This window comes from Ambystoma mexicanum, chromosome 14, assembly GCF_040938575.1.
Source record: "Ambystoma mexicanum isolate Mex_15411 chromosome 14, UKY_AmexF1_1, whole genome shotgun sequence".
In the NCBI taxonomy this organism is placed as follows: domain Eukaryota; kingdom Metazoa; phylum Chordata; class Amphibia; order Caudata; family Ambystomatidae; genus Ambystoma; species Ambystoma mexicanum.
In genome coordinates, this window is record NC_090940.1 from 288,368,517 (window position 1) to 288,394,291 (window position 25,775).

A 25,775-nucleotide genomic window follows, 5' to 3' on the forward strand; every position below is an offset into this window, starting at 1 on the left:
CATGCGTGGAAGGAGCGCAGGGTTCTAGCCAGAATGTCTTTACAGTCTTGCAGCTTCAGAACATCGCCGAACTCTATGAGTGGAGGAGCCAGGCCGTCATGTTCAGGGAGGCCGAATCGTGGTGCAGCATGGCGTGGTCGTTCCTGGAAAGATGACCATGCAGAAGATATAGCCCATCAGTGCGGCCAAAGACAGGGCAAGGAGGTCGGAGTGCCAGAACTGCCTCGGCCAACCTGGGGCCACTAAGATCAGTATGCACTGATATTGTTTGAAAGAATTTAACAAATGAGCCACTAGGATGATCGGAAGAACGTGTGCAGGAGCTTCCCCTGCCAGGGGAACATGAAGGCATCACTTAAGTTCTCCAGACAATGAAAGGTTGCTGGCAAAGGCCACACATCTCTTGTCAGCAAAGAGGTCGATTTCCAGAGTGCCCCATTGACAGAAAATCTGGCAGAGCTGAGACCTGTGAAGCTCCCATTCGTGGCAGGAGCTGAGTTCCCTGTTCAGGGAATCCACCATGGTGGTCTGAACACCTGGTAGGTGGAAAGGAATGAGGAACATGTTCTGATCAATTGCCCAGTGCCCCCTGCTTGCAGATATAAAACATTGTGGTGGTGTTGTGTGTGAAGGTCTAGACCACCTGGCAGATGAATTGAGAGAGGAAGGATTTCATGGCCCAAAACACTGTGTGCAGCTCCAGAAGATTGATATGAAGAGCTTTCTCCTTGGGTGTCCAGAGCCCACTGACATGCCGATTCCCTACATGCCCGCTCCATCCCTCTAGGGAGGTGCCTGCAGCAACAGTGACTTGATTCTGAGGCAGTCTAAAAGGGAGCACCTTTGAACAAGGCGAGCCCATACTGCCCATTCGCCCAGGGCCTCACTGAACTCCAGTGTTAGCGGGATCTTGTCCTCACAGGAACCCAAGACCTGGTGCAAATGTGCATCGCAGAACTCCTGGAGAGGCCGCATGTGGAGCATGGAATGTTGAAGGAGAGGAATGCACAATGACATCCTTAACAGGCACTTCAGGAGACGGAATGAGGCCGTTGACATCCTGGAGAGCAAGTGGACTTTTGGTGAACACCGTCAGGGCTGAGTGAAGACGAAAGGGCAGCGCCTTGAACTGGAAATGGCGACCTGCCACTGTGAAGCTTCCAGTGAATAGGGATGTGAAAATACACATTCTCTAGATCCAAGTATGGAAGGAAATCCTTTCCCTTAAGCAGAGACAAAATGTGCTGCAGCCTCACCATCCTGAAGGTTTGGGCATTGAGGAACTGGTTGAGGACCTGGAGATCGAGGATAGGACTCCAACCTCCTGACATTTTCTTTACCATAAAGTACCTGGAGTACACTTCTTGCCCCAGCTGATGTGAAGGTACGTGTTCGATGGCTCCCTTTGACAAGAGCGATTAGATTTCCTGCAGCAATGAGGATACATGCTGCTCCACCTTTCACATGGGTAGAATGGTGGGTGGTTTGTTTTCAAACGTTCAGGGACAAACCCTGCTGGATGAGGGATAACACCCATCCATCTGTGGTGATGGCTTGCCACTGGTTGATGAATTGGGAAAGCCTCTCTTCCACTGGTGTGTGGAAGTGGGGGGCTGAGTCTGAGATGGGATCGGTGAGGTCTGCTAGGTTGTATGGATCCTGGAGTGCGAAGAGCTGCAGCTGCGCTGGTTTCCCCGGTAACAGTGGGACTTTGACTTATAGTTGTCTGCCAAGAATCCCTTGATATTCTGGAGAAGCAGGATTTTCCACACTGGTCGGACTGGCAGTGTTGATGCAGCGTGCAGAGAGAATGTGTCATATCTGTGTCTGCCTAGCTGGATTGCAAAGTATCGTCCACTTTCTTACAAAACTCTACACCATTAAAGGGCATGTCCACCACCTTTGCTTGAAATTCCAGCTGGAAGTTGGTGGCCTTGAGCCTACTTTGTCTGCACAAAACAGCACCATTACCAAGCTGCCTGAAGCCTGTGTCAGCAATGTCCACTGACAGGGAAACAGCATGATCTGAAGCTGCTTCGCCTTCCAGAAGATGGGCGAATGCCTCCACATTCTTGACATCCAGAAGGAATTAAAGAATTGGGTCTAGTTTGAACCAAAGTTCCCCGTCGTATCTGGACAGGATGGCCATTGCATTAGCTGCCATGATGGTGGTAGCAGTGATCGAAATTACCCTTTTGCTAAAGGCATCTAAATGCTTGCCCTCCTTGTTGGGAGGAAAAGAGCATTGCAAGGATGGATTGGATGAGCATTTGCATGCTGCTACTGACACCACAGAGTTTGGATTGGGTTGCGATCTGAGGCATCTGAGGCGGAATCAGTGACCTTTTAGTTATTATTGAACATCTTCTTTTTGGGGTGCAGAGGATGGCTTGGTCATAGTCAACAGACCGTCTCCCATATATCTTCCAGCATTCGATTTGCAACAACCGAGTCGGAGCATCGAGTGACCCACCAGGGGCTTGTTGAGGTGCGAATAGGCCAGGAAGCCTCTGCTGCAGCTCAGACACTAAGGACCGCAAAGTGGTCAGAATGTCCATGGAGATGTCCCTAGGTGGCTCCAATGGAGGAGGTATGGGCCTCTCAGGTATACCATCTGAAGTGGCAGGAAGTGGCCCCACTGATGCGGGAATTACCGTAAGTGGAGGCATGGCCAACTTTGGGCTAGACTGCACAACTTTTATATTGTTGGAGAAACCCCCCACTGGGAGCTCAAGAATGGTGTCAAAGCTAGGCTTAAAAATGTCTTCAGGTGAGTTTGCCAATGGGCTTGTAGCCAATGTCACCCTAGGGCCAGTGGAAAAGGACGCAGAGGTCTGGGCAAAGCAGCTAGAGTTGATGGTTGAAGGGTGCTAGCTGATGGCAATGAGGTGGTGCCAACCGTCGCTGAAGCTTGTGACAACTGATATGGAGGCTTAGAAGCCGATCATGTAGTGGACGGTTTTGCCTTGTGGATCGTCGACAGGGTTGCCAATGACTTGCTCAGAGTTGTCGATGGGGATTTTCCCAGCGACGTTGATGAACATTTAGCTTGGTACGTCGACATAGACTTGACTCCCTGCTAGTCGATGACTTTCTGCCATGGGCTGTCGACAGGGTCGCGGACCAAGAAGCAGACTTGACTTATTTAGCCATTGACACGGTTGACTAGCAGTGTTTCTTTGAAAAAAAAAAAAAGACGTAGAGAGGGCCGTTGCGGTCCCTGAAGCCGATGTTGCGGGCTCCCATGCAGAGGTCGACCGAATTTCAGAGACTTCCCCTTCCATGAGAAGAATCCCTCATACGATCGCAACCTATTGGAAGAGGGAGTACATTTGGACAGGTCGCCTCTGCCTGAGTGAGGCACAGCTGCGGACAGAAACCAAGTCAGACCACCCACCCCCTCAGCATCATTGAGCCAAGCCACTAACCAGTCTCATAGCGGATTGTTGGAAAACGACAGACAGATGGAGCAGTCTTGGATGTTGTGTGCCGAGTACAGGTAGTAGAGGCAATCATAGTGGCGGTCCTCTGCGCAGACATTTTTGTGGCTGCATCTGGTACAGGTTGTGAAGAGACTCTTCTTCCTGACCTTCTGCAATACATGGAAGAAGGCCTCACCGTAGAAGATGAGAATCCGTTACAACGGAGCAACGGGCACCGAAACAGGAGCAACCCCAGATGTCGCTGGGGTCAAGGATTCATAAAATCATCATGAAAACAAAAAAAACGTGTGCAAAAACCCTAGAAAATGTAGAATATTAAGAGAGATTTCCCAAAAAATGACGTACAGTAAAAATATCTGAAGATGGCATCCTTGGGTGGAGCTAAAGGAGCCCTTTCCGTTAACTGTGTGGCAATATGACCCAAAATACTATATTAGAGCTGACTGCAGTTTTAATTTCAAAAATAAACTGCCCTATGCTACCGAGGATTCCCAACCAGACGACAGGAATATTCATACAGCATGTGAATCTATGAAAGATCCAATGCTGGAGAACTAAAGCTACACAGGTGGGGAGTTCCAGAACCAGCCACCACATGCCAAGAAATGATGGAAATAATATTTCCTAGGCAAGTTTATGTGTCTTTTTTCTTTTGTGGTGGGGTTAGATACTATGGTGAATTATTTTTGGACGGAGCACTGAGTTTCTGTTAGACATCCTGACGAGCACCCATTTTGTTTTGTTTAAGCTTATGGAAAACCATCATTTTAGTTGCAGGGATAGGTGAGGCATAAAAGTTGTACGTTTGAACCATGTATTCCGTCCGTCTCCTAGATCTGACTCGCCACATTAGGCTCAAAGGAGCAGAAGAAGGACTTGCTTCAACCTGGAGCTTGCATCATTAGGGGGAGTTGGATTACTGTTCTTTGACTTTGTAACAATGAAAACTGAGGCTCGAAAGCCTAAACATTAAACCCTGAGATTGGAAAAGCTGTTGTAAAAGACATTCGTGGAAGAAGGCCAGTCTATGTTTTGTGATTTCTTTGTGGAATATCCGGTTTGTATTTAAGATGGCCCATCCCTGTATACAATTCACAATAGAGAAGTGGTGAAGCACACCGTATTTTATCAATGATGTTCTGGAGTTCCTCAATTTAGAGCTCAAAAGTAGCTCTTCCAAGATTGATGTATATTCAGGGTACAGGGGAGAAATAGCTGACTCTGGTATCGAAAGTCAGTAACAGATATGTAAAACAAAGTGTCAATTTTTCATGGACACTCTCGTCCCTTGCACACCTATAAATACTGTAAGAAATATTTCAGTCAAATTTAAGCCAATACCTTATATCTAGTAACTTGATATTTGCACTCAATAATTGATGCAACATTTTTTGGGTGACATAAATGACCAAAATTGGTAATTTATTCAAAACATAAAGGAATGTTGTACATTTCACAGGTAAATGTATATCCCTGTATACAATCACTAATAAAGCTTCAGGTCTTTGTGTACTTCTTGGTCCCAAATGTCCAATCTGTGACATAAGACACTTGTACATGGCAACAGAATAGCACTCCCAACAGATGTCAAACAACAGAACAGTACACCTCTACTGTCAACTTACATATTACAGTCCCGATCAATGCATTCCATTACCACAGGCACACAGGGTTCCCTTCTCAACACAAATGCCTTATGTTCTTGACACTGAACACCTAGAAATGCATGCAAAGCTCATGGCACATCCCGTCTGCACACTACACAGACAGCATAGCTATCTTATATTTTCCCTCTCTCCTCCCTAACCTAATTCAGCCCTACTCTTTCAGATCCACCAGTGTCTGGAGAAGATGCAAGTGGTAGCAAAGTGCTTTATAAATTCCAGTAACCTACCATAACATATGCAGATATGCTTCCCTCAAACTGACCACGAACAGCTAATCCACCCAGCACATGAGCGGACTGGATATGTGCAGATATAATAATCTTAAACAGTTCCTCTGGCAGAGAGACGTTGAAGGAGGAAATGTGCAACACAATGCTGGTTCTTCTTTGGCAACCTGAACTTCTTCAACAATAGCCTTGACCCCTTAGAAGAGAGAACTCATCAACAGCAATTTCCCTTAGCGGACCACTAAGAGAGATGGGAGGGAGGAAAGAGTTGGCATGAGATATTTGTCCAGTATCGAAAGCACCCACAGCTGAGATAACTTCCAGGCCTCCAGATGAAGGGATATTCATCCTCCCATTGGAGCAGACTAAGCCATTACTTTGGCTTCTCTTGAGGAGGACTTGAGAAGGCATCCTCAGTTCTACTTACATCTGGGTTCATATGGTGAGTAGTTCTGATGATGGGCCCCAAGCTCCTGAAATCCTTCAAATGATCTGGATCCAGCCGAATGCTACATTTCTTCCCTAAAAAGCTCATTAAGACAGGATCTCAAAATAGGGCTTCATTACATTGCCATCTTCCAATTTCTTTTACAATTATTGACAGATTAAGGCTCAGAGCTCCCAGATCATAATCAGACCGCTACCGGAGTAATTGAAGCATCCTTGATTGGTTAGACCTGCTTTTCTGCCATCAACAGATAATGTAGTCTTGTGTAACTAGAATGGGGGTGAGCAAAATGTAGAGAAGCTCTATGCCGTGGGTTTGCAATCTTCCACGAATCCACCAATCCAAATGTATTAAACAGGGAAAACAAAGGGGTATATTCCTCATTCTCTCCATAATCTAGAAAATGTATTATTGCTCTGCATTCATAAAGCACCAAATTAAAATTCCATCCACAAGGGAAAGCTCTTCTGAACATAATAGAATAGCTCTAAAAACAGTGTCTTATATCCTGCCTGACGTTTACTGGGAACATAATATTCACATAGGGTCAACAGTATAGAAACTCTCATTCCCTTCACCATCAGGAGTATAAGCTTCCATACATCTTTTGAACTTTACCTGTTCCACTTTGAAACTACAGCCAACAATATTCCCACCCCTGCTTGCTTCCTCGAGGTTGATACCCAGAAGCATTGAATGTGTTTCTTGAACAAAAAAAATAAACACCCATGTGGCAATCTCTAAATTCTATGGCTAATAATGAACGTTTGTGGGGCCAGTTAGGCTATTTAACATTGAGGGTGGCAATTGTCCACTCACGTCTACCATGAGGCAGGGCCATCTACAGTCATTGCTTTTAATCAAGCTCTCACCAGGGTCTAAATCAAGCCCAGACCAGTCAGGAAAAATAAACATAATGGGCCTCATTACAAGTATGGCGGGGCAGGAAAAAGTGGTGGTAATTCGGTTACCGCCACTTTTCCTGTACCAACAAACTACAAGTTTGCCGGTGGGGTTACCCAATTTACCTCCAGCCAAGAGCTGCAAAAACAGCCAGTATTTATTACCAGCACCAGTATTACTGGTGCCAGTAATGCCAGCAATCCCCCCCATGGAGTCCTATGGGCTCCATGTAATGGGGATTTACCTACTGTTGCTGGCACCTGTAATATGCTGATAATTACGGCATATCAGTTGCTGGTAACGGTAGGTCTGTTTGACGGTATCCTGCTCGAATTATCGGCGTGATACCGGCAAACTTCTAATGAGGGACAATAACTTAGTAACTTCCCAAAATGCATGACATGTAAAATATAACTTCCCTTCTCAGGTCCCTTATTAGTCTCCGCCCATCATCAGCTATGCCTGTATGCAACCCTTTTCTTCTACCAAATATTTCATAACTTTGCTCACTTCAAGTATTTTATTTTCTACTAAGCTTTAAAGAAATGGATTACCAAGAGTCCATTTTCTCCATCTCATCATCTAAACCTTTCCTTATTTAACAACATTATATTCTCTCCCCTTGTTAATATAAATCAGTTGAAAAGTTCAGCCAAACCTCAATGATATTTAACTAATATCCTCTGACATTACTATGATCGCTGGTAGATTCAGTTAAATGAACATTGGTGACTCAATATCCCCAACTGTTAAACCATAGAGTTTCAATACTTAGTACCAATCATCTTTATTTTGGCATTTTTCACCATAAAAGTTCAAAGTAAAACAATAAACCAATTCTCATACACATAGTCCAAAAAAGAAGTAAAACAGGATCATATAAATACTCTCGGCTGATTAAAATCCATATTGATAATTAAAATGAGATCCGAAAACATTAGCAGGTACCATAGCTGCAAATTAAGTCAACTGTTCATCACTCATGTCAGTTACATGGAATATAATTAGAAGTCAACAATAAAGGCGATTATCAGTTAAGTGTGCCTGGCAGGTAGAAGAGGCCTCAATCAAAGAACATTGAGTGCATATATTGGTCCATCTTGCTAGTACTCGGGTAAAGTGCATTGAGTGCAATAAGCAGAGTACATTAATGTGCAATTATCCAAAGGTGAAAGATTCAAAAATACAGGGGGGCTTTAACTGCGTACAGCTTGCCACAGAAGTTCAAAACTGGGTTAACACCTCACATAACAAATGTATTGGCTTATTAGTGCTTGTAAGAACTCTAATTGAGCCAAGAGGCATGCCCCTTCTGTTCTTTTACTCAGGGAAAGGGTGCCCTGCTCACCCTTCCTCACACAGGAATATTGTGCCCTGCTCTGTAATCCACATCCAGGGATACAGTGCCCTGCTCATTCTCCAAGGGATTTAAAGCCATGCTCTCTCTCTTCACTATAGTTCACCCTTCTTCTGGATTCCAGTCTGGATTCCAGGGGCTCTCATCTTCTGCTGCACATCGCCTCTTTCAGGGTCAGAGTCACTCTCTTTCTTACGACTTCTCACCGCCATGCTTGGACTGGCCTATAGGCCAATAGGCCCATGACCGAACCAAAAACACAAAATGCTGGTGTGGGCCAGTTTTTTTGGTCAAAGTGGGACAGTTTGTTTTGTCAATATGGGCAAGTTTGATGAGTTACTTTGATATGCGGCTAGTAGTTTTGACCAGTGTTGCTGAATAAATATTCTTTAAAATGCACAAATTGCACCAAATGTTATCAAGGAACTCCCCCTTGGGTACTATTCAAACAGTGCCACAAAAGGAATGAATAGCCATTTGCAACTCTGGGCCCCTTTTTCATTGGTGCCCAAGACAATTTTATGGCCCAGTCCGACCCTGCTCACCCCTCCCGTCCCTTAGGTCTCTTTCTTTAGGTCTCAATGGGCTCTCCGCTCCTCACAGAAGTTCAGCTCTCTGCTGAGCTCTCAGGGGTTCAACTCTTCCTCAGAGGTGCACACACGTTCTTCTGGAGTTCAGGGGGTTCTTCTTCCCTTCAGTGAGTGGAGCACTCCCCTCTTCTGGGATTCAGGAGCTATTCCCTCCCCACCCCCCAGCCCCACCTCGAGTGAAGAACACTCCCGTTCTGGGGTTTCGATGGTTCCTCTCCTCTCAACAGAGTTGCCCCTTCTTTTGAGGTTGTTGGGGGCTCCTCTCCCCCTCACTGCAGTAGACTCCTCTTTTCAGGTTCAGGGTGATCTTTTCCTGCTCCCAGAGCACACCCCACCTCTGGGGTTCAGGAGCTTCCTCGATCTGGCTCTTTTGCTTCCTCAGAAAACTCTTCCACTTGCCTTCCAGCCCAAAATACACAGTGTGTTTCTTAGCCACAGTTTTGAAGCCCTCACTGTTCTCCGACTAGCTGAGGCAAACCTTTGAATGGATTGGTTAATTGGCTTTGTATTCCAAGCCAGGGGGAAGGAGATCTTAAAAAGGCTTGCCCACAACTTGGATTTCTTTCAGTTGGTTTCCAAGTACAGAGTCTGGTGTGTCTCGGCTTCTCTGCTCCTGCCATGCCATATGATGGCACCCCTGCACAGAGGTTTGTTTTTAAGTAAAATTCCATCCCAAGGCACAGGAAAACCTCTATTATGTTCCTACCAGTGCAAAATTGTGTTCCCTTTGGGAAAGAAGAAGGAAGCTGCAGGCGAGGGAGAAAATTGTTCTCTTTCGCAGGCGCTGCTGCTGGGTTGGAACAAGTTAGGTTTTTCCCTTCGAGGACTTGCACTTGTTGATTAAGGAGTCTCTCTGGATGTGCTAAAATTTCCCCATAGCATATCCTCCCCTGAATCCCCGAAAGACACTCTAGAAGCTGCTCCTGAATTTAGATTTATAAACATGATGCATATTGGTAGATGCAGTTCAGGACATCCGGTTTCTTTGGGATCCGGTAGTGTAACTAGTTGCTCTGTCTGGTGGATTTAGAATAATTCTGGGCTGGTCCTGTTAGTCCTACTCTCAGGTGGACCGGGGACTGGATATGATGTTGGCACTTTGACTTTCTCACAAAGATTAACAAGTTCTAATGTCCGCAAAAGCTAACAAATAGTGTCTCACACACACCAGTGTCAAAACCACACTTACCAATACACCTTCCTCGCTTTTTGGATGCTGCTAACTGTTTGAACTTCTTTCAGTGTCTGCTTTGTTTTCTTCTCTGCAGATTTAAATGCCTAATCAGGTAAAACACATTGATCAATTAACAGAAACATAGATCAGACGTGTATAGTGTTAAGACTCAGAGATAAAGGGAGATGAGAACAAAATTCAGCAAAACATAACATTGAAAGAGATGCTCACACCATCAGAACCATTTTCAACAACTCAATTAGTAGTTCAACGAACAGGAAACATCAGCAAGCACATAATATTTTCAGATCTGCGCTATATTACAATTAACGGTCCCAGATTGATGGTATTTCTTCAACATGTCCTATATTTATTTTTTTGTCATTTCATCTGTATTTATCCACATTCATTTTTGGTCTGTAAAAAAAAAAAAAGATGCACCTAGTGCTTTTACGCATTTATTCAAATAAAAAATGAAACACTTTGGTGCACGTGAAGGGCAGCTCATAGAGCTGGGTTCTTGCACATCACGGCAAGCCCACTTTCAGATCCAATAAATCTGTAAAGGAAAGCGAGTGATTCTGTCTGTTCTTAGGTTTCAAAATCGGTAAAAACTGAAAACTGGGAGCCCCAATTACAATTGTTATATTGTTATTGACTGTCTTTAAGAAGGGAATAGTTTCTTACCTGTAACTCCATTTCTGCAGCATTGCTATCTTTCATGGATTCACATGCTTAGAATATTCCCTGTCGTCAGACTGGGAACCCTCGGTACATTTATAAAGCCGTTTTTCCCTAGGAAAACTTCAACACTTTTGTGTCCTACCCACGCCGTTCCTGAAGCTGTCCATGCATGCCCCAATAGGACGTGGCCGTGTAAATGCCCCACCCCGCGGCTCCCTTCGGATGTTAACCCCTCCAAAGCAGCGTGGGGGGGAATACAGTGTGTACATTGCATTCAGGGGAGGCCGGCGGGCGCATGTGAATCCATGAAAGATACCAATGCTGGAGAAATGGAGTTACAGGTAAGAAACTATTCCCTTCTCCAGCATTGGATCTTTCATGGATTCACATGCTTAGAATAGATTGCACAGCAGTAACTCTGATATGGCGGTGTGAATGCAATTAACATCAATTTTATCACATCCTTTATATACCCATGTGCCCACATATATACACACATGTATAAAAATGATATATATATATATATATATATATATCTTTTTCGCACTGATTGAATCAGGCAGGATGAGTAGCACTCTTCACTTCTCCAGTGTAGACGAAGTCCGGACACAAAGTTCGAGTTGAAATAGTAATTTTTATTAGTGCCTTACAAACAGCACAATCAAGTTAAAAAGCCATCAAAGTTTTGCTCTCCCAAAGTGCAATGAATATTGTGCGTGTGGGGAACGTTAACGCGTTTTGCGGCTTTTCCTCGCTGCTTGTTCACAACAATGCGTCCCCAACAAACCAAAGAGTTTTAAAACAAAGGCGCAGAGCGAACGGCGACCATTACCGCCGAAACAGATGAGGGACTCCGTTAGCAAATACACCCCTTTTGGCATAGACTCAAGGCGGACATGTTAAACATGTTAAGATTACTGTAATGCTCCGGTTTCACTTATATATCAGTGTCTGTTAGTGTGACTCTCAGGTCCCCGTCAGTTGACTATTTATCCGGTCAACAATGGGCGGGGGGGGGGCTAGAGAGGGATAGAAAATAAAATGTATTTATTCCACTTAATGTTCACCTTGATCTACCGCCATTAATGGGCGTCTGTCAATGGAGCCCCTTAGTGCCGAGTATATGCTTAAATGCCTTGCATCTATTTCCTACGCGTCCTATGGGGCTCGAACGGCTGGCACCTAGAACGTATAGTGAACGTACATATCATTCACAAGTCATCAAAATGAGGGAAACCTAATTGCCCCCAGTTGAGCGCATAGATGCTTACCCAGCTCCAAAGTGTAATCCACTGATGGTCAAAAATGGAATGCAATTTCGCATTGGCATATCTGTTCCGTCCCAGATCACATCCTCGATTACATTGGATGGCCTGCTGTACATACTGTGTGCCGCCCTCAGCGGTGCAAATCACTGTCTAATGGCCATAGTGCCAATACATTCACCACTTTAGGGCACACAATCAATCAATAAATTGCAATGTTAAATGCACATGAGCTCACTACTTCGGTGCAGCACTTTCTTTCGAATATATTGTACAAGCAGCATAATACAATGCGTCCATCTTGCTGAAGTGCAACAGTCATTATAAAGTGCATGGTGCAAAATGAATTTATACCGCTAAGATGTAAACATTTCTGTAAAGTGCATAGTGCATAGCACCGTAATCTGGGACTTTGCTCATTTGGACCAGGTGCCTGCCCTCTTGACTCCCCAATTTCCTAACTCGGCATCTGTTTACACGTGCTCTACACCACTTATTAAATTCAAACTCTGGTTTAAAAACAACAATTATCATATATATGTGAGCATATCAATAAACAATTACCAATTAGATAAAATACTGTACAAAAAAAATGTAAAACCATGTTAACATAAGTACAGACAAAGTTAAAAGGAGGAGAGATCATAACATATCCTCCTTTTAGTCGTAATCCATAGAAAATGAGCATCTTTCAGTATTTACAAACTGGACAGTTCCAAGACTCCAACTAACCTTTGTCTATCTTGTTTGGAAAGTTGTCTGGAACTTGCAAATAGAGAAGAAGCAGAGAAAACAAGAAGGAAAAGAACCAACGACAACAGAAGAGGCAGGAAAAAACAGAGAGGAAAAAACAAAGGAAAAGATATATGTAACAGTGAAGGGAGAAAGGAGAAGCAGAGATTAATGTGTTCAACTGGCAATCACTGTCCTAAAAATGTATACAATTCCTCATCTATATTGTGTCCATTCGGGAATTTACTTTCAAAGTCCAATATGCAGCGAGTCTCTGTCTATCGAAGGATTTTTTCCTTATCACCTCCTCTTGGTCCTGTCTCGATTTTATGTATGCCAAAAAACCCAAAACTTCCCATATTTTTTTTCATGAAAATCCGCAAAATGTTTGGCCATCGGATAGTTGGCATCATTGTTCACAATTGCCCGTACGTGTTGTTGAATGCGTGTCTTCAGTTTGCATTTAGTGCTGCCTATATACCACTTGTTACATGCACAGGTCAACACATAGACAACGTATTCCGTTTCACAGGTGATTTTTCTTGATATAGGCAGAGTTTGGCCGGTAATCGGATGTTTGAAAGATCCTTGGGTTTTGGCATATTTGTATATGTTACAACGAGTACATTTGAAGAAACCCACTTTTTTGTTGTTGGATAACCAACTCGTCTTGCTGCTATCCGCTTCTTGAGTCATACAACTTTGAACCAAGACGTTCCTTATGAAGGTTATCTGTGGGTTGTTTCTGAGGTTTCTGCTGAGATCCTGATACTCCATGAGGATTCTCCAGTGATTGATTAAAATGTGCCTAATTTTAGGTGCCTGGATGTCAAAAGTTAAAATTAATCGTGTGCTGTCTTTCTCCATATTCCTCTTCTCATTGTGTTCAGTTCCTGCTATGAGCTTAAAACGTTCCTTAACTCTGGCCTTCAAGTATGCTCTCTCGACTGCTCTCCTTGGGTATTGTTGTTTGGGCGAACCCTTGAGCAGTAATTCTGCTCTCCATATCGTAGGATTTCAAGGTGCTGCTGTTTCTTCTTAGCCTGATGAATTCTCCGTATGGGACACTCCATATCGGGTCCTTAGGATGTCCGCTATTTGCATGGAGCGGTGAATTAGTCCCCGTGATTTTCCTATGGAGTTCACTGGTTAACTTGTTATTCACTACTCTCACATTCACATCCAGAAAAGTAATCAAAGTGCGGCTGTGAGTTTCGGTGAACCGGAGATTGTTGTCATTGATCTTAAGGCAATTGACAAACTCCAGCCATCCTTGTTCGGTTCCTTTCCACACAATGAAGAGATCATCGATATATGTCAGCCAGAGAATGAGGTTGTCTGTATGTTTCTGATTCCTGTCCGTCCACACCTCCTGTTCTTCCCAGGCGCCCATTGTAAGATTGGCATAGGACGGCGCAAAAGTAGTGCCCATAGCAGTTCCTTGTAGCTGTTTGAAGTATTCATTGTTATTAGTTAAACATAAATCTATCATAGACAATACCATTTGCGTATGTTCCAGATAGTTAAGAGATCGAGTCTGTAAGAAATGTTGACATGCCTGCTTTCCATATTCAGGGCCGATAGACGTGTATAATGAAACCTCTCCCAGAGAATCTCCTCGATTCTTGATTGGAAATCCATAGTGTCTCTTAGGTATGATGGAAGTACTGAGACAAATGGAAACAGAACTTCGTCTATATATTTAGACATATTTTCCAATGCGGAACCTATCAAACAGACAATTGGGCTTCCGGGGGGCTTCTTCATGTTTTTGTGTACCTTGGGAAGCAAGTAAATGGTTGGTGTAATAGAGTTGGTGATCGTTAGGAACTTGCGACTCTCCTCAGACAGAAGGCCTTTTGCTTCCCACTCTGTAAGTAGCGTCCTGATTTTACTTACAAGTTCTTTGATTGGGTTTGAAGCAATTTTCATATAGCATTTGGTATCATTTAGCTGTTTGTAGGCTTCTTGTATATAGTCCTTTCTATTCTGGAGGACTATGTTCTGGCCTTTATCCGAGGGTTTGATGATGCAGTCTTTGAGTTCATGTAACTCTTGCAGTGTCGCTCTGTCTGTAAATGATAGATTGTCGTTCCAGATGCTTTTTTGTTCTTTTTTTCTCAGTTTTTTTAAATATTCAATCACCAAACTCTGGAATGCCTCTATGTTGTTACCAAGATTAGCCACAGGATTGAATTTTGATTTCGGTTTCAATTGACTTTTGGTGGTCCAGTCTGTTCTAATGTCCATCTCTTGCAGATCTATGGGTTCACCTTGATCTCCTGCAGATATGCCTTTTTCCAGGTCCACCAGATCAGTTAAGACGAGTAACTCCTTAATTTGAACCTCGGTGTGACCCGTCTCTTTGTCCGTTGGGTGCCTTTTGGACGGGTTTGTGGCAAAGAATTTCTTTAAACGTAATTTGCGTATATATTGATCGAAGTCAATTCTTGTCTGTACATAATCATTTTTTGCTTTCGGGCAGAAATGTAGGCCTATATTAAGTACATTTGTCTGATTGGGGGTGAGAACATGGTCTGATAGGTTGATTATTCTCAATTTCGCATCATCACCATCTTCTTGCTCTGCTACTTTCCAGAGCGCAGCGATCTGGCCGGGGTACTGCTCGTTGCATTGCCTGCCCCTCTTCCCCCGCCTCGTGGCTTTCGACCGCCTCTGCCTCTCCCCTGACTTTGATTTCCACCTTTTTGAGGTTTGTTTTTTCTGCCGTCTTGGCGTAGTAAAAGCATTTCGTCTAAAAAATTCATGCGAACATTAGGTTTGTCGGTCTCACTGCTTGTTAAGTCTGATTCTGAGGTTGATGCATTATCACTCAGGTGTTCTTTGTTTTCTTCAGTTGATCTGGCTGACCTGGACAAGGATGCTTGTCTCATCTGATCAAATCTCTTGGCAAACGTATAGACTCTTCCTCTCTCGTAATCTTCCTTATCTCTTAGGATTTTTCTCTGTTTCCTTTGCTTTATTTCCTCCTCATATTCAACCAAGCTCTTCTCAATGTTGCTCCTCAACCTCTTGCCCTCTTCGGTTTCAGTTGTCTTTTTTAATTGTTTTTCTATTTCAGTAATTTTGTCCAGTGTCTTAATGCGGTCCGCACCGGCATACTTTACCAGCAACTGCACTACACAAACATAAACACTATCTGCGCTTAAGTACAAGCATATATCTACATATCTTTACCCATATCTACACATATGGAAAGAAGCACAAATATATATATATATTTGTGTATAAACATATATGTAGTCATTCCCGCTGGACGGGGCTTACCTCACTGAAACAGATGGCGCAGGACTGCTCTTCCTATCTGCACATTGTCCGCATGCTGCCTTTCAAGGCAGTGATGGCGGGTAAACGTGTGTGGCACTGACCAGGACGCCGCTTGGCAAATGTCTGTCAGCGGAATCCCTGCCCACAGTGCCGCCGATGACGACGTTGATCTTGTGGAATGAGCCCTCGGACGTCCTTCCAGCGGTTTTCCTGCCTTGGAGTAACAAAAAGCAATCGTCGACAACCCATCTAGCTAGTCCTTGTTTTGAGATTGCCTTTCCTCTCGTCGACGGGCCATAAACCACAAACAGTTGCTGCTGCGTAGTTCTGAATTGCTGGGACCGATGAAGGTAGAATTTCAGAGCTCTCTTCACGTCCAAAGTATGGAGGGCTTTTTCCGCAGCTGATGAAGGAGTTGCGAAGAAGGTAGGTAGAACAATTGACAAATGTTTATGATAAACAATAGACACTTTCGGAATAAAATGAGGATTAGTCGACAGCACCACTTTGTCCTTAAAGAACCTCAAGTACGGTGGATCTATGACCAACGCTTGTATCTCCGAGAGCCGTCGAGCTGACATGATAGCTATTCGAAAAGCCAACTTCCACGATAAGAACTTCATAGACGAGGAAGCCATCGGTTCAAAGGGAGCTTACATTAGCCCCGCTAACACCAAGTTGAGACTCCATGTCGGTGGAAAGCGCTTAATCGGACGGAATGTACGGAGCAGACCCCTCATGAAGTGCTTTATCAGCCTATCACTAAACAAGGGAGACGGCTGCCTTTTCCTCGTGAACCTTGAGATGGCCGTCAGGTGTACCTTTATCGACGAAAAAGACAATCCACTCTCTGCCAAATGCAACAGATATGGTAGAAGTTGTTCCGGAGTTACATTCAAGGGGTGCAATCCTGGCTGGCTTTGACACCACCCACAGCATCTTCTCCACTTGCATGCATACGATGTGTTCGTGGAAGTAGCTTGTGCGGCCTGTAGGATTCTCCGACAATCCGACGAAATGCTTAGGGCACCAAACTCCGAAAAGTCAGGAGCCACGCTGTGAGATTGAGACTGTCCGGGTCATGATGCCACACTGTCCCTTTGTCCCGGGACAGGAGGTCCGTGGTTTTCCGAAATGTTATCGGCTGCTCTACTGACAGTTGGAGCAGGTCGGAAAACCACGCTTGCTTCGGCCAATACGAAGCCACTAGCATGACCCGACAACTGTATCTGCGAATCCATTGTAGGGTCCTTCGTATGAGAGGAAACGGGGGAAAGACGTAGAGAAACTTGTCCGTCCACGGGAAGGAGAAGGCTTCCCCCAGAGAGCCCTTCTGTGGCCACCTGCTGGCGTACTGTTCGCACTTCTTGTTCTCCTTCTTTGCAAAGAGATCTAGGGGGGGTTGCCCCCCACTTCTCGAAGATCTTCGATAACTGAAGGCTGTTTATCTCCCATTCGTGTACTTGGTCAATTTTTCTGCTGAAGGAGTCTGCTTGTTCGTTCCTTACTCCAGGGAGATGGTGAGCTACGATGGTTATATCGTGCTTCAGAGCCCAATGCCATACCTTCTGAGTCTCGGTGGAAAGGGTTCCGGACCGCGTGCCTCCTTGTTTTCTCAAGTAAAACATTGCTGTTGTGTTGTCTGTCAATATTCTCACTACTGAGCCTTTTATGTGTTTCAGGAAAGATTTTAGGGCCCAGCGCACTGCCCTCAACTCCAGAACATTGATGTGCAGGAGAGATTCCCTTGGAGACCACCGACCTTGTGTTTGGAGAGTACCCATATGTGCTCCCTAGCCCGTCAGGGACACATCTGTCACTATGGTCACGCGAAATTCCGGTTCCTGCAGGGGGACCCCCCCTGGATAGGTTCTGAAGAGCTCGTCAGTTTGTCCGAACAGAGACCTTGGGTCTGGGTCCACAAATCCGCCAGGAACTCTTCAATTGGCCTCATGAACAGGCGGCAGTTGTTCACCAGAGGAATGCAAGACGCCATAGCGCCCAGAATCGACATGTATTTCTTCACCAACACTTTGGTATTGAACCTCCACTGACCTGCCATCCGATTGAGTGAGTGGATTCTGTCGACAGATGGTTTTACTAAGCCTGACAGGGTTTCGAACTGTGCACCCAAGAACACTAAGTTTCTCGACAGAGTCAACTAATAATTCTCGAAGTTCACTGCAAATCCCAGCCGTCGTAGCAGCTGCATGGTGGCTTGCAAACTTGTTTGAGTTGCCATAAGAGAGGATCCTCTCACCAACCAGTCGTCGAGGTACGTGTACACGTGATGGCCTTGTTTTCTCAACCAAGCTGCAACTGGTGCTAAACATTTCATGAACGTCCTGGGAGAGGATTTTAGTCCAAACGGAGCACTGTGAACTGGTAGTGAGTCCGTCCTACCACAAACCCTAGGAACTTTCTGTGTCGTCGACGCATTGGTATGTGGAAGTACGCGTCCTGAAGATCCAGAGACGCCAGAAAGTCCCCTCCTTGGACAGACCGGATCACTTCCTGGAGTGTGAGCATCTTGAATGTTTGCCTTTTCAACGATTTGTTGAGGTCGCGAAGGTCGAGAATGGGACGCCATTTTCCATTTGGCTTTTTCACTACGAAGTATCGGGAATAAACCTCCTGACCCCTCTGTGATGCAGGGACCAATTCTATAGCCCCTTTTTGTAGCGTAAGCGCTACCTCCTGTTGCAACACGCTCAGGTGGGGTTGGGCCAAAAACGCTGGTGGAACATGCAGAGGGTTGCTCTTGAATTGCAGGGAGTGTCCAAGCCTTACGGTGTCCAGCACCCACTGATCTGTGGTTATTTGCTCCCATTCGTCGACAAAATGCTATACCCTGCCTCCCAGGACGTTCTGACGCCCGTCATTGTTGGTCTTTGGGCTTATCTCTCGACGACGACGAGTAGCCGACTTCTTCCTGGAGGTCTGGTAGTCTCGGCGGCGCTTTGCCGCTTGCGAGGCCCGCCTGTAGCCCTGCGACGAATACGTCGGCCTATTGAAAGGCCTGTCTCTTGATGCTGAGAATCGGGAGTTCTCTGATGCTCCCCTAAAGGGGCGAAAAGAACGACAATTCCTTCCACTCTGGAGGGCACGCCGTGTCAGAGTCCTCCTTCATGCCCTTTAAGGCCTCATCCACCTTTTCGCCGAGCAGAAGGTCTCCCTCAAAGGGCATATCCAGCACCTTGTATTGCACCTCAGGTCTAAAGTTGGTGCATTTTAGCCACACTTACCTCCGTAAAACCACCCCGATCTTGACTTGTTTAAATCCTGATTCTGCGAGGTCCACAGCGATGTTAATAGAATGATTTGAGGCCTCCTCACCTTCTCGGACGAGTAACATCGCCGCTTTCCTATGTTCTTCTGGAAGATGCTCTAGTATAGGTGCCAACCAGTGCCACATCTCTATCATATCTGACCATTATAGCCAGAGAGTTGGCAGCCTTCCCTGTCGTCGCCCCCACCCACAACACCTTCTTGCCAAAGGCATCCTGTCTTCTGGCCTCGTTCTCCGGGGGGGTCGAGCATTTGTGCTGGGACCTAGCTTTTCTCGCTGCCGCCGCTGACAATACCGAGTCTGGGGCTGGCTGGGAGGAGAGACACTTGGGGGTGGATTCTGGAGCCTTAAATTTCTTCTCCAGCCTACCTTTAATTGCGGGCTCCGAGAAAGGATGACGCATCGTCTGTAAACCCTCCTGCCACACATGATCAAGGATGGGCACAGAGAAAACCGACCTCCTGTTCCCCATGTGGTCGAATAGAAAACAGTCTTTTTTCTCTTCCTCCTGAGCTAATCCGAACTCGGTACACGCTTTGCTCATCATGCCATGAAACGACCCAATGTCATCCGGGGAGGGTGGGGGGGTTTGAGCTGGGCTCCTTGGGGGTTCAAATTCTGCCTCCGACTCCCAGGTTGGATCCCTAGAGGGGGACTACGAAACATCCGATAAGGACCCTCCTTCTGAGTCTGAAAGCTCCCCTTCCTCCTGGCGTGCAGCTGCGAGGTCCTCACGCATCGGTACAGCCGTCAACATCGTCAGAGTTGGCCGACGGGAAGGGCCAGGTTCGTCGACGGTCGATTTTGTCGGAGTTGCCACCTGAGGTAATCTTTCTTCCAATTTCTTTAACAAGGTCTGCAATGTGGATAGAACTTCTAGTGATAGAACAGACTGCAGGTTAAGAAGAGGGGTTGTAACTGGAATATTAGCTCCATTGGAAAGAGTTAACTTGCTAACCCCTTGTAACCCGAGCTCTGCACGCCCAGCTATCCTCTCAGACTCCTCTTCCACAGAGGACACCGACAAGGCCGGGTCTTGCTGCAGCAAGGACATCAGTAAAACCGGGTCGAATACTACTGGTCGCCAGGCTTCCTGCAGGATCTCCATCGACGAGGCTAAGGTTGGGCCAGCCGTCGTAGCCACTACCTGTGGCATAACAATCGACGAAACCAACTGCGTCATTGGTAGTGAGGGAGTCAACGATCTCCCCGCCGTCGACTGTGGTACCTGCCCAGTTCCTTGAGGCGTTCCCGCCTTTTTTGAACTTGACCTGTGCTTCTCAGACTCTCTACTCGAGGATGATCTATAGTGATCACCTGAAGAGGAGGATATCGACTTCTCCTTTCTCTCCTTCTTTAATGATGGTGATGAGGTTTTCTTCAGCGAAGACTCCCTAGCGGAATGGCTTCCCGATGACCGTTTCTCTGCTGGGCGTGGTTTCTTCACCGGGAGTTCGGTCGATGCCGAACAGCGGGGTGCCCCTGAGGATTTTGATGCCGAGGCCACGCTTCGCGTGGAGCCTACCTCCGAAGGCGGGTACGCACCCGCTCCATCGCTCAACAAGGCAACTAACCGCCGACTCCGGTCTTTAAGAGTCTTTTGGGAGAAACCCTTACATATGTTGCACTTGTCTGCAGAGTGCTGAGGGTGTAGACAATATATGCAGTCCATATGTCCATCCCCCTCATACACTTTCTTTAGCCCGCACGTAGCGCACAGGCGGAACAAAGCTTTTCCAGACATTAGGAAAAAATACAACGAATAACCTTGACAAAACAATAGATGACGCGAGGTGATCTCACTGCTTTGGAAGACGGTTGAAATCTGAAGGGAGCCGCGGGGGCGGGGCATTTATTCGGCCACGTCCTATCGGGGCATGCGTGGACAGCCTCAGGAACGACGTGGGTAGGACACAAAATTGTCGAAGATTTCCTAGGGAAAAACAGCTTTTTAAATGTACAGAGGGTTCCCAGTTGTTAGGCAGAAACCTGTGCAGTTCCCTTAGGGACCACTGCAAAAGGCTTAAGACTACAGGTGTTAGCAGTAAACCCAATTGGTTGCAGACTGTACAACCAAGATTTACCTGGTAGCTGTGGCTGAGCAGCCAGACTTCTCTCAAGAAGAGTTAGGCAGTATATAGAGTATACAAGATAGGTACCAAAATACAGTAGCACAAGCAAACACTGACCAGAGCTTGGGTATAAAAGTTTATAATTACTTATTTAAAAACACACCTTGTAATATACACTAACACTAATATGGCAAGCAAGTTCAAAACACAGTCACTATTAATATATATACATCCCTGATCACTTATTGAACAAGTCTTAGTTAAAACACCACTTATTTTCAGACAGAGTTGAGCGCTTAACCTAAAATGGCACTCCAATAAGTTAATTAAAAAGGGAGGGAAAAAGGCAGAATTAGGAACATTCACAATACCAACACTGTAGGAGAACCAGAGCAAGTCAGAAAAGGCAGAGTCTACTGAGGAGCAAGAAAGTCATAGGCCAGGCCCACTCTTGAAGAGAGCAAGGCGGAATGTGCCCAAGATCACACAGTTGAATAGTACTTTTAAAGAGTCGTTGCAAAGAGTTCAAAAAGGGTTGGTTCAAGTTAGGAAAAGTTAGTTAGTAGGTCCCAGGTCACCCCAGGATAGAAAGTCAAGGATTTACGGGACACCTTGATCAGTCTGTTGCTAAGGAGACCAGGCGGGACTCAGTACCTGAAATGGTGAGAAAGCTCCAGCGGGGGCAGTTGTTCCTGGCAGCGGGTGCAAGTCGATGCTTCGTCCAGGGGAAGAGGAGATCTCGACGTGGAGGAAAGCTGGAGGTCGTTGCACTGCCAGGGAAGAAACCAGCCGCGGAGTTTCCCGGTTAAAAGGTACTACCCTTTTATTCGCGGTAGTGGTGAAGTGTGGCTATCCGGCCACCGGGGTGCTTGGCACGGGCGATTCGACCACGGGACGATCCAGGAAGGCGAAAAAAAGAGGGCGAACTGGTTATCCCCACCAGCTCAGAGGAAGAAGACTCTCCGGGATGAAGATCTTCTCTGTCGGGGAGTGGTGAGACGGTTCAGCAGGGCTCCACCGGTGGTGTCGTCGTTGCACGTCGGCGTTGCTTCTCCCTCTTCGGATTCTTTGGTCCTGTGGCAACTTCTGAAGTTCCAGTCCCCAAAGCCCTGCTTTTATGCAGAAAACCCTGATTCATCAGTCCTAGCTGTCACTCAAACATGCTAAGTGGTGAGCCGGCGGCTCACCACTGGGCCAATCACACAAGAGTGCGACTTGAGTTGCTGAGGCAACTCAGTCCAGGGTGCCTAAACCCCCTCCCACACAACCTGTAGACCCAGACAGAGTGGTACCACTTTTGGAGGCTTCTGTGGAGAAGCCCGCCAAAAAGTGGAACAAAGGGCTCAACTTGGGTTGGAGTTACAGAGGTGAACACAAACGCCATTTTAAAACCGAGTCCTGGTAAAAAGACCCAACCGGGGAATAAATATTAAATAAATAACCCGGCGGTATCTTTAACATTGCACCAAAATGTGCTGCGTTTAAAATGAATGGGAAAATCCTATAGGAAATATTCTGGTGGAATATTTCGCGTGGTAACCACTGCCACCAGCCAGAAACTCGACGAGGGGGGACTGCACAGTGCCCCCTCGAAAAACAGAGCCAGGGGCAATCTAATTACCCCTACCAGTACTTCCACAATATGGTGGCGTGTACTGGTTCTGTTCCCAATTTAAGACTAGTAAAGTCAATGGTGACTTTACATGCCCTGGGAGACAGTAGTCAGTCCCAGTGTTAGGAGTCTATGCTTGGGGGTCACTATGACACCCCTGTGTTACTGCACTGAGGGTGCTGTGTAACACACTTACCAAAAATATATGAAACCCTGTGGAGTAAAAGACCCCATAGCCCATTAAACACATTACAAAGTCAAAGGATATCTCAAATCATGTCTAAGAGTGGGAGAAAAAGAGTCTCACTTTTAGCAGGAGAAAAAAATAAACGCCAAAAATCCAGCAAAGCTGCTGGGGGACTCACTAGGTTTGGGAAATTAGCCTTAACAGAGAATTCTCCCTAACACCAGTCTGACGTCAGGGAATATTCTAAGCATGTGAATCCATGAAAGATCCAATGCTGGAGAAGTTCTGTAATGGACTCACTCTCAGCTCTGAAGTTAGTTGAACTCCCAATAAGAATACAAGGGGGAAGTGAGCCACTAGGGACTGAGCTGGTCTGCCCACAACCTGATTTGCCTCCCAGAGAGTGGATGAGAAGGGATCCCACCAGCTTGTTTTCCCCAGCTCCCCCTACAGCCTCAGAAGAACAAGTTACTTACCCTTGGTAATGTTCTTTCGACTGGATGTTCCTCCAATGTATTCCTCATCTTTGACATGTAGTGTCCAAGCTTGGCAGCTTTGTAAATTTTCCAACAGAGGACGCCCTGCGTCAATGGCGTCGGGTTGATGTCCCTCGAAGGCCTCCGTTGAGGGTGATGTCATAGGATGTTATAAGTAGCATGGACGGTGCTCATATCCTCAGTTCTTGTTTTTTTCCCCCTACTCTTGTAGCAGAAGTGGCCACAAAAAGGGCCTGACCATACTCGGCTTGTTGGAACGAAAGCTGTAATAGCATGAGAAAATTCTACAGAGAGGTAGGTTAGGAGGGCGATGAGGAATACGTTGGAGGAACATCCATTCAAAAGAACGTTACCAGGGGTAAGTAACTTGTTCTTCTAATAGATTGTGTCCTCCAACGTATTCCTCAGACTCCCAAAGCAGTATCCATAATTGGGGGAGGGTGAAGAATTTAGCAAGATTGGAAATTAAAGGGCAGAATAAAGGACTGCCTTACCAAATGCCACATCTTGAGCATGGGAAGTATTCAGGGAATAATGCTTGGTAAACGTGTGCATCGGAGACCACGTCGATGTAGCGATGCTTCCAGTTGAATGAGCATGCAAGCCTTCAGGAGGGTCCTTGCCCACCAAGGCATAGCACTCAGAGATAGTGAGGATGATCCACCTAGACATGGTCTGTTTAGACAAAGTCTGGCTTAGTTTGTGCTTGGTATTCCCCACAAAGAGTTGATCATCCACTCTCACCTTGGACCTTCTGGAAATATAAAAGCTCAAAGCTCTCCTAAGGTCCAACCTATGAAGCCTTTCTTCTTCCTCGCTAGGTTGCGGAGGAGGATAGAAGGCAGGTAGCACAATTTTCGGACTCTAATGCAAGTCCGAAACTACCTTAGGTAGAAAGGAGGGTCTGTCTCAACACAACCCTGTCCTTGTGGATTACAGTAAAGGTTGGCTTAAAAGAAAGTGCCTGCAACTCGCTCACTCTTCTTGCAGATGTAAGAGCAACCAACATAACAGTCTTAAAGGCTAACAGCCTAAACCGGCGTTAGTGAAATGGTTCAAATGGAGCACCCATCAGAAACTTGACCAAGTTAAGGTCCCAAACCGGAACCTGAAATGGTGATGGTGGGAACACATTTGTGAGCCCTTTTAGAAATTGAGTAACCAAAGGGATCTTAAAAAAGAGCATTTCTCGGATGAGCGCTTAAAGATTGAGAGTGCTGCTAGGTAACCTTTAATAGTCCCCACCTAAAGACCCTTCTGGGCTAAAGAAAGCAAAAAGGACATAACATCCAGAGTTGAACACTGAAATGGATTAACATTCTTTTCTCTTCACCAGTCGCAGAACTTATTCCAATGGCAACGGTACAGAGACTTTGTTGCCGGCCGCCTGGCCGAAAGCAACAACTCCATAACGTTATCCGGGAGGTCCCAGTCCTTGTATCTCAACCTTTCAGAAACCATGCGTGAAGGTTGAGAGTCTTGACCTCTAGATGAAGAACCCGACCTCCCTCTTGCGAGAGAAGATCCTCTCTTTGGGGAAGACGCATCGGAGGACAGATGGACATTTCTATAAGATCCCAGTACCACAATCTCCTGTCCCAATCCGGAGCAACTAGGATCATGCGGGACCCGAACTGTCTTAACCTCCTGAGAACTTGAGGAATGACAGGGACTGGAGGAAACGCATACAGTAGCAGGAATTCCCAATCCACCACGATAGCGTCTCCTAGAGCTCCTATCGGAAGAAATTCCCTTGAGCAGTACTGCTCGCACTTCCGGTAAGCACCAGTCGCGAACAGATCCACTTGAGGGGTTACCCAAAGGCCGAAGACCTCTTGTAGGATTTCCTAAGCTATTTCCCACTCATGGGAGACTGCGCTCTGTCTGCTCAGAGAGTCCATTACGGTGTTCTCTTCTCTGGCGAGATGAACTGACGCTAGGGAGATTCCTTCTGGATATTGCCCAGAGCTGCATCGTCTCTCTGCACAGTGGTCATGACCCTACACCCCCTCTCTTGTTGAGGTAATGCATGGCCAACGTGTTGCTTGTCATTATCAGGATATTCTTCCCCCGTACAGACGTCTTCTGATTGCTCTCAGCCCCAAAAGATGGATGTGTAGTTTGGACTCCGATGGAGACCAATGACCGCTGATGGTCAGATCGTTGGCATGAGCACCCCACCCTTTGAGGGAAGCATCCGTCACCACAGTCACCTCTGGCCATGGTTGCCAAAAAGTTTGCCCTCCATTAGGTTTTCCTCGACAGCCCACCACAGAAGATCCTGTGATACCCTGACCGGAACATGAAGGTGATCTGACATCGTGCCTGAGAATTTGGAGC

General features: G+C 46.0%; 1 protein-coding gene across 2 annotated transcripts in view; it reads right to left on the reverse strand.

The window, feature by feature from the left end:
* The window catches only part of NEMF (nuclear export mediator factor), a 1,733,781-nt gene that overhangs the window by 917,837 nt on the left and 790,169 nt on the right, over nucleotides 1-25,775 (reverse strand). For both annotated transcript variants that reach the window (XM_069637407.1, XM_069637408.1), the window contains one exon: nucleotides 9,825-9,913. In XM_069637407.1, the coding sequence (XP_069493508.1) occupies nucleotides 9,825-9,913 (89 nt within the window). The remainder of the gene's footprint in view (nucleotides 1-9,824; nucleotides 9,914-25,775) is intronic.